Source organism: Miscanthus floridulus, chromosome 8 (assembly GCF_019320115.1).
Source record: "Miscanthus floridulus cultivar M001 chromosome 8, ASM1932011v1, whole genome shotgun sequence".
NCBI classification, from domain to species: Eukaryota; Viridiplantae; Streptophyta; class Magnoliopsida; order Poales; family Poaceae; genus Miscanthus; species Miscanthus floridulus.
Window position 1 is genome coordinate 26,205,305 of NC_089587.1, and position 9,177 is coordinate 26,214,481.

General features: G+C 49.3%; 1 protein-coding gene across 1 annotated transcript; it reads right to left on the reverse strand.

The window, feature by feature from the left end:
• Positions 1-4,210: 4,210 nt before the first annotated feature.
• Positions 4,211-9,177, reverse strand: LOC136471390 (beta-galactosidase 4). The gene is made up of 17 exons (XM_066469113.1): positions 8,793-9,177; positions 8,396-8,604; positions 8,200-8,266; positions 7,959-8,051; positions 7,728-7,871; positions 7,511-7,599; positions 7,303-7,408; positions 7,111-7,198; positions 6,843-6,961; positions 6,585-6,749; positions 6,324-6,493; positions 6,105-6,214; positions 5,910-6,019; positions 5,708-5,818; positions 5,508-5,609; positions 5,206-5,411; positions 4,211-5,092 (listed from the first exon to the last, which is right to left on the reverse strand). The coding sequence occupies exons 1-17, from the start codon at positions 8,997-8,999 to the stop codon at positions 4,981-4,983; spliced, it is 2,208 nt and encodes a 735-aa protein (XP_066325210.1). The 5' UTR covers positions 9,000-9,177; the 3' UTR covers positions 4,211-4,980.

The following is a 9,177-nucleotide window of genomic DNA, read 5'->3' on the forward strand; positions in this document are numbered from 1 at the left end:
AGTGTGGCTGTGCCGCACCCAGCTGCAACAGCAAGCCATGTTATGCATAAACTGTTATTTGCATCACGTTTTACATACCTGACACAGCATGCAGCACCCCACAGGAGCATGGATGTAGGGGCAGCCCCATCACTTTCACTAAAATGTGAATCTTGGCTTCTTATGGCAATTTGAGAATTCAATTCTCTATTCATATACTTAGGGGGAGGCTCTACACCCATGGCTTGAAAGTCTCAGTATTTATTTTATATCTTTTGTAAGCTCTAATTGGGTTGTCATCAATCACCAAAAAGAGGGAGATTGAAAGTGCAATCAAGCCTTAATTATGGGTTTTGATGATAATGACCACGCAATTAGAGAACTAATGAGATTTATCGAGATGACAAGCAGAAAATTTATATTTGAGGATGCTACATGAAATGGAGGAGCCCCCAATTATAAATGTAGATGGCTTCAAACTTAAAGGAGGTTTAAATTCTTTTTATATTGAATTTGAGTATAGGAAAAGCCGTACTATAAAGGGGGCGCACAATGCGTAAGCTAATATGTGCTACCAAGTGCTCAAACAACCACATCCTTCCTCAGATTCACAGCCAAGACAGTTTACACTTCACTATTACCCTTGTTGTCTTGCATGGTGTGGGATCCAGCTCTCCCGACCCCTTGGTCGCGGGCTCCGGCTCGACCAACCCCTTGGTCACGGGATCCGGCTCACCCGACCCCTTGGTCGCGGCTCTGGCTCGCCTGACCCTTGGTCGCGGGCTTCGTCTTGCCCGACCCCTTGGTCACGGGCTTCATCTCGCCTGACCCCTTGGCCACAGGCTTCGTCTCACCAGACCCTTGGGTGCGGGCTTCGTCTCGCCCGACCTCGAGGACGCGGGCTTCGTCTCGCCCAACCTATTGGGTGTGGTGTCCGTTGTGGGCTAGGGGTATATATACCTTTCCCTTTCCTCCCCAACGGCTATCTATGATTTAAAGTGACCATTGGGGGCTAGGGGTATATAAACATTTCTCCTTCCTCCCCAATAGTAACCGAACAAGCTCTCTTCTTCCTCACTTCGGTATGCCCAAAACAGAGTAGGAGCTCTCTCTCTCTCACTCACTCCATTGTTGACCTCAAGCCCCCAAGCAAATCTATTGATTTTCTCATCAATCCTTGAGGAATAAGGGTCCAAAACTCGTGAAGGGGACCGTGACGCCTAAGAGGGGGGTGAATTAGGCAACTTAAAATTTTAACTCTAAACTATGGTCTCTTTTTCTACCCTTAGCAAAACCTATGCAAAAGATAAACTATCTAAATGTGCAACTATGGTTTTGCTAATGTGTTACTATCTCTACTGCAAAAGGAGTAATGTAATCAATGTAAATGCGGAAGCTAAAGAGCAAGGTAGAGATATGCAAACTCCCGTCGATGACTCCGGTATTTTTACCGAGGTATCGAGAAGCATGCAAGCTTCCCCCTAGTCCTCGTTGGAGCCCCTCGTAAGGAATCCCTCACAAGGGCCAAGCTCCCGGTCGGGTAACTCTGTGGATAGCCTCGGGCCTTCATCACGCGCAAGTGGGTCTCCGACGTGCCTTCCGGCAAGCCTCTCCCGGATGCTCCCCACCGTCTTCACTATCAAGCTTCCGGCCAAAACACCGCGGGCCTTGTTCCCTCCGGTACACGGTGGCGGCCACACCACAAACGCGGTTGGTGTGATCTCGCAATACTAGAAGGCCTTTCGATGTACAACAATGGTGCGCGCAAGCACCGAGTGGTAAGAGGTATGCAAACCTCACTAAACACTAGGCCTAAACCTAGAGTAAGCGCATAAGCGATGGTCTAATCAACCTAAGCACTTCGCAAAGCACCTATGCTAATCACCTAATGAATCACTAAGCACTATGCAAGTGGAGATTACTAAAATGGTGTATCAACACCCTAGATATGTTTCATCAGCTCCACTCCTCCCAAATGGCCGGTTAGGGGTTGTATTTATAAGCCCCACTGAGAAAGTAGTCGTTGGGGATGATATCCCGCATTTCTGCTACTGACCGGACGCTGGAGTCGTCCTGATTGGACGCGTCTGGTTGTCCTGGCCGTTGGAGCCGTGAACAACTGATCGGACGCTGCCAGCGTCCGGTCACTTGCTACCAGACGCGTCCGATCGCAAGTTCGCTGCTCTGGAACCTCTCTGTACTCGATCAGACGCTACTGTCCTGCGTCTGATCGGTTTTGTCCCCAGCGTCCGATCCAGCGTCCGGTCGCTGCTGCTGACGCCAGTTTGCTGAGCCTCTTCAACGGCGCGTCCGGTCCAGCGTACGGTCGCCTATAAGAGCTCGTTTCTTCGCGATCTTGCGTACGGCTTGGTTCCTATCTTCGTGCTTAGACTTTGCTCGATATCTTGGGTCTTCTCTTGTGCTTCTAAGGTCTTGATTATGGTGTTGATCATCGTATCATCACTTCGCCTTCATCCAAGTCACGTCTTGCACCCTATTGGACTACAAAACAAACATTTACAGATTCATTAGTCTAATTTGGTTGTGTTGGTCATCAAGTACCAAAATCCAAAGTAAATGGGCCTAAGGTCCATTTTCCTTACAACTCGATTAGAGAGCAGCTCCATTGATTCCCAAACTCTAAAGAGCACTTGGTTTACAGGTGCAGCAGTGCCGCGCTCACAGAGCGGCAGTGCCACGGGTGAATTTGACTTCGGTTTGAGTTGAATTTTTATAGACCTATTCACCCTCCTCTAGTCGTTCCAGAGATCCTACAAAAATGACAATTAAAAAGGGATGAAGGAATATTTTTTATATATATTTGGTTGAAGTTGAGTATATTTGACTTCTCAAGAAATGAGAAAGACAGTTAAAAACTGACGGACAATATTTGGTCTTGGTTAACTTGTTACCCTCATGGTTATATACCATAAGAAGAATTTTTTTTGCAAAGGTTTAATTGAGATTGATGTTTGGTTAGCGGCCATCGGTAGCCACGCCGAAGGTGGGGCGAGTTGTGGCGAGCCGCACATGTGGCGGAAAAATTCGACGCCACAATTTGTGGCTGCTTTTGTACTACGTTTTCTTGTGGCTGCCACACTTGTGTCAGGAACGAAATAAGCGTCCCAGATTTTATGGCGAGCCAAAGGTTTGGCGATATGCGGCCAGCATCCAAATGCACCCTTAGGCCCCGTTCGCTTCGTTGAAAAAATAAACCGAAACATTGTTCCGACTGATTTGTTTTGAGAGAAAAACATTGTTTTGGCTGAAAAAACAAGTTGACAAGCGAACATGGCCTTAGAGCGAGTATAATAAGAGTATGTAAGAAAGCTGAATGGTGAGGTGGAGGAGAGAGGAGAGGAGAGAGATGAGAAGCGGATTGTAAACTTACAGCTAACTTAGACACAAAAACCAAGAAACTCTGTTAGAGAGACAGACGGGCCATGTATTAATAGTGAAGGACTGACCACTATATGAGTGGGCTGAGAGATAGACTGCAAGAATTCTTACAATCAGCAGATGGTTATATTATTAGCCTTGCTCTTACACGATACTTTGGCAAATGTAATGTTTAAATAAAGAATTCCAGTCTCATAGCTCACGAGCAGTATAGTTGTTTTCAGGCTTATGGGGTGTTTGGATCCGGTGACTAAAATTTAAGAGATGTCACGTGAGGGTGTCGTATAGGGTGTTCGGATACTAATAAAAAAATAAATTATAGAATCCAATATTACTCCACGAGACAAATTTATTAACCCTAATTAACCCGTCATTAGCATATGTTTACTGTAGTACTACGTTGTCAAATCATGAACTAATTAGGCTTAAAAGATTCGTCTCCTAAATTAGTCGCAAGCTGTGCAATTAGTTTTATAATTAGTCTATATTTAATATTCCATGCATATATCAAACATCCGATAGAACAGCGACTAAAGTTTAGGAGGAGAAACCGAACACGCTTTTGCCACGTAAATACAACATAAAGTTCCAATGAAACTCTTTTTGGCGCCAACCTTCATTGGTTTGCCTTCTTCCCGCCTGAAATTTTACAAGCAGAAACATGGGTCGGAGCGTCGGACAGTGCCCTGCACATCCTATCCTGCCACTGCCACCACTCTGATTCTTGCAGCTCAACACTCGCATGAATTCGAGCACCGACTTTTCAGATAGGACGCGTAAACACCAGCGGTTTGCAACTTTTTATATGGATTCTCGCCACTCGTCAGGCTCTCATTGCAGCAGAGAGCAGATGCAGCAAAAGCAACAGAGTACTGTGCCGACCTCTGGCACTGCAAGCCTTCCCATGCTTCTGTTTGACCACAGTGAATAGTACAGTGCTATACATACCGCATACAGTACCAATTTTTGAACTAATACCAGTCCTAGTACAAATTTTCAAATACCAACAACAGTACGACAGCAAAATAGCTTTGGCTCATGGTTTTTACGACTAATAATCCGACTGATGCTGTTTTGTTGTAAAAGAAAAACATTGTAACATGGTTGCTAAGCCGGGCCGATAAGTTCAAGCGACCAGTGCGTGCAATGGAGTATTACCATTCCATAGACAGATCAAGCTACATCGATCAGTGTTTCATGTCCACGTCTTCAAAAACACAGCATGCAGTGGCCTGCCGCGAGCAGCAGCAAACACCTACTGCCAGCATACATACGGAGTACCGTGTAGCACTAGTAATTGGCCTCGAAGTGTGTGCCGGTGGCCGGCCGGTGCAGCTAGCTGCCGTTCCTGCGGCCGCACTGATGGCCGGCAACCACCCTCCGCTCTGCATAAATGCCATCCTCCCCTTCCTTGTAGTATACCGTTGCTATGATGTGATTTGAGTGTAGTGTACGGTGGTGTGTGTATAAATACCATCCACAAATACGGCGTGGTTAGTTTGCTCCACGTCATGGGCTCAGTAACTAATCAATGGATCATCGATATACTCACACATTGGAGTATATGTACGAGTTAGACGCAATGTGTGTGGCTCGCCATGTTCATGTGGTCCGTGTCGCGAGGGCGACGCCGGCGAGGTCGCCGCCGCCGTACTCCTCCAGCACCACCAGCAGGTTCCCGCTTGGCTTCAGCCACGACCGCGGCACGTGGTACCTGCAATTGCAAATGTGCAGAAATGTCATGTGTGTTCTCAACAAGCTCGCGCCATATCCTCATTTCCCACGTTTGCACGCCACAGCTTTGTTTCTACGGAATACAGTACGTACCATCTCTGGGAGAGGTCGCCGCAGTTTGACATGCACTGGTCCTCGCGGTACGTCCCGGCGTAGCTGCACCGCCGGCAGCTGCCGGAGTAGGCCCTGTACGACCAGTACCTCCCGGCGTGGTGCCCGTTCACCCACATCTGGCCCTTGCCCATGCTGCCCATGTCCAGAGCCACCGGATCGTTCCCTGCCGGCGCGTTGAACAAGGCCTGTTCGTCACACCAAACAAGGATTCAGCAACACAAGTCACTTATCACTGCTGCCAATGCCATCTCTTCAGAAGTTCAAATCGCTAATGGAAGGACCTTGTGCCAAGTCAGTGGCTGTTTGCCACCGGGGCCGGCCCATTCCACGGCGGAGCTTCCAGTCACGGTGTGGAGGCCGAGCGACTCGCCTTTCAGGCCGACCTGCGCCAGGCAAGATTCAGTGTGATTCTGTGATGAGCTTATTAGCATTTCTGATGGAAGAAGGCATTTTTTCGCGGATGCCTGGATGGTACAAGCACCTGATATGTCCATTTCTGATGGCTGAGGTCCCTCTTCCCCTCATTCAGGCCGGAGAGGGTCACTGGCCCGAGGACGCCGACGTTCCACAACTCAAAATGGTTGCCATTGTTCTACATCACCACCATATTCGGCGTTACAAACATTTTTTAGAGTAAGATGATTTTTTATGATATTGAATTGGCCTGTGATCAATCAACTTACAGGAAGGCCCACTGCTGAGCTTAGGATGGAGATCTTGTTGCTGCCCTGCCACATCTTCACATGTCCATTGAACCTAAGTTTCGGGTTGTCATAGCCGCCATAAACAGATCCTACAACATAAACATTCTCTCAGTATAATCCTCGTACAGACCTGATTGGTAACAAAATGCTGCTAGAGAGAGAAGTTATTAGTACCATATGATCTCCCATTGACGAACACCTGCATCGAGTGTCCAGCGGAATACACAGTGAGCTGAGGCCACTGGCCAGACTTCAGGAATTGTTCATTGGCACCAATGTTGACACTGCAGTGAGCATAATTCAAAGTTAAGATAATCCATAAGGTTTCAGAAAGAAATGGTTCCAATGATCGATGAAGCCTTATCAAGGCCACTAGGCCAGTCAGTCACTCACTGGGTGGTGTACCACAGATAGTCTGATTTGTCCCATGTCAAGCTGAGTTGCTCGACCAGGCCATCCCTTGTAAACGCACTGTCATCCAGCGAGTTTGTGTCTTCGCTGTAGGACTGCCAAGCGAAGTGTAACACCGGGTTCATCTTCGGCAGCAGAGTTGGCTCCTTCACCTACACAATTATCACATTTTTCTCATTAGACTACATGATCCCGTTTGTCCTGTAGAGAGAACGAAAGATTCAGCCTTCAGTACGCTCTCACCGTTGCAGTGTTGAAGACCGCGGTTTTGCAGTCAGGCAGAATGCTGATGGACCAAGCAGGGAGGTCATAATGACGCCCATCAAACCTGATTTTCACAGCAGTCTTCATGTGGTAGTTCGACAGGAATGCGGCACAGGCTCCATTCTTCGACTTGAAGACATATGCCTGGAAAACAATTGATCGTTCCATCATCTGCTGATGTTTTCTTGTATTTGGCAACACATTGCCATGTGAGAAAATTTCGTAGCAAAAATTAACCTTCTCGTAGTTTCCAATTGATTGTATTGTTGGATCACCAGAAATCAACGCGGGCTCAGCCTGCTTGATAGCCCTGTGCAGGTCCCTCAGGTGACCCCATTTTGGTTGCCTAAGCAGACCTGAAATGTACATCCCAGACTTTTCAGGTCAGCTCAGCCCAACTCATGTGAACAAACAGGTAAAACCACGCTGTAAACTTCCCAACAAATATCTCTGGATGACAACCGATGGGAATTCAAGTTTGTCAAAGATGGCAATCACTGCATACCAAATTCATCGATGGGGGCATCATAGTCATAGCTGGTTGCGATGAAGGGGCCACCGGCCGTGCGCCCAAAGTTTGTCCCTCCATGGTACTGCATCAGATTCAGAATATGCAAATGTGATGACAACAACAAGAATAGCATTGACTGCAACGGCAGTAATGGTGTGACCAGCATGGCCTCCTTAGTTTTCTTACCATGTAGTAGTTCACGAAGGAGCCTCCTTTCTGAATGAACCTCACCACGGCGAAGGCCAGGTCCTCCACAGGCCGGTGAGGCACCGCGCCACCAAACTTGGTAAACCTTTTGATATTGTAAAATTACAAAATTAGACCATTCTTAGATATCGAAACGTTTTCACGGGATCGGCATGACTTCTGGCACGACTTGGATCAAGAGAAGTACCATCCAGTCCAGGCTTCGGTCCACATGGTCGGCTTGTACTTCTTGTTCGGTGTGAAGTAGTCGCAATAGAAGCCGTTGCAAGTGTTGATCTGCAATGATCAATTCACACAATGTAAGAACCGAAAACAGTTAAGCTGCACATAAGAAATTCAGGTACTTGACACCAGCCAGCCACGCCACCGTTGATGGTGCAGGAGTAGCATGCAACCGAACATACCACAGGGTCCGGGGCATCATCCTGCTTGCACATCACCCACGGCACGCCGGTGTTGGTCCCAACAGCCATCTGTGCCGCCCAGTGAGCATACGGCTTGGCGCCACTGCCCACGACGGACTCCATTGGCCCGAACTCGTTCTCCACCTGCACATAGTGGGCGGATGAGGCTCTAGTTCTGCTCCAATTGCGAGTTGCATTGCAAAGTTGAACCAAAAATGTGACGGTGCACACCTGAGCCATGATGATTGGGCCTCCCTGCCACTCGAATAGCCCCTCCGACTTCATCATGGACACTATCTTCTCCACAAACTTCTGCATTGCCGCCTGGGGTAAAAAAAAAGAATCAGGCACATCCCTCCAGCCCCCCACCCACCCAATTGATGCAAAATGGAAGAAAGACAAAATCTTATCTCATTGCCATAACTGAAAACAAATCAAATCTCTTTGGGTGAAAGTGAAACTAGTACACTACCTTGAAGGGGCCATTGTCTGTCCTGAACCTGATGCCCGGCACATACTTGAGCCAAACAGGAAAGCCACTGAAAAGAACAGACATCGACTGCAATGTTAGCACATTACAGTAGTTCTAGCAATTCACAACCGAATTGCATTACAGGACCAAAAATTCGTAGTCTGCGAGAGACAAGAGTGTTGGTGGTGGTGGGTACCCAAAGTTCCACTCGGCGCAGACGTAGGGGCCGATGCGGAGGTGGACGTAGAGGCCGGCCTGCCTGACGAGCTTGACGAAGCGGACGAGGTCGTAGCGGTCGGCGAAGTGGTACTGCCCCTGCACCGGCTCGTGGCCGTTCCAGAAGACGTAGGTCTGGATGACGTCCAGGCCGCCGTCCTTGGCCTTCTGGATCAGCCCGGGCCACATCTGCATTCGACTCGGAGTCGGAGAGCAAGAACCAGTCAGTCAGTCGAGGTGAGAGCCGCCGGCCGCCGACCAGCTTCTGGTTTGAAGCGGCGCGCAACGGCAGGCAGGCAGGCGACCTGCATTTGGGCGAGGGAGGCGAAGAGACGGCCGGCCATGGACACGGAGGCGAGATTGTACGAGTACGGTACCTCGGGGGTACTTCTCGGGTAGTGGATAGAGCCGGAGATGAGGATGCGGCGGCGGCCGTTGATGACGAGGGAGCGGTGGTCGTACGAGACGGCCGCATTGGCCGCCGAGGCCAACAGGGAGGCCGCCAGGAGGAAGACAGCGAGCAGGATGCGACTACCGGCGCCGGCGCAGCTGCAGGCGGCAAGAAGACGCGGCGCTGCGGCCATGGTGCGTGCCCGCCGCCCACCTCACCGCTCCTCTCCTCCGAAGAGCAAAGCTCCCTGAGTCCCTGGCCTTTCTCCCTCCTGGAGTAGCAGTGACCTGCCGCTTCTTGGCCGAGCGAAGTGGCAACGGGGAGGGGCGGAGGGCGTAAGGTAGTGGCGTTTTTGTCGAGAGGGGGCGGCA

What these genes read in the sequence shown, in the direction of transcription:
- LOC136471390 (XM_066469113.1), bottom strand. Translation starts at nt 8,999, where the DNA reads ATGGCCGCAGCGCCGCGTCTTCTTGCCGCCTGCAGCTGCGCCGGCGCC. An exon ending in TGCCCCCATCGATGAATTTG is followed by an intron (nt 6,962 to 7,110) that starts GTATGCAGTGAT and finishes TGTACATTTCAG; the next exon opens with GTCTGCTTAGGCAACCAAAA. An exon ending in CGTCAATGGGAGATCATATG is followed by an intron (nt 6,020 to 6,104) that starts GTACTAATAACT and finishes TTTATGTTGTAG; the next exon opens with GATCTGTTTATGGCGGCTAT.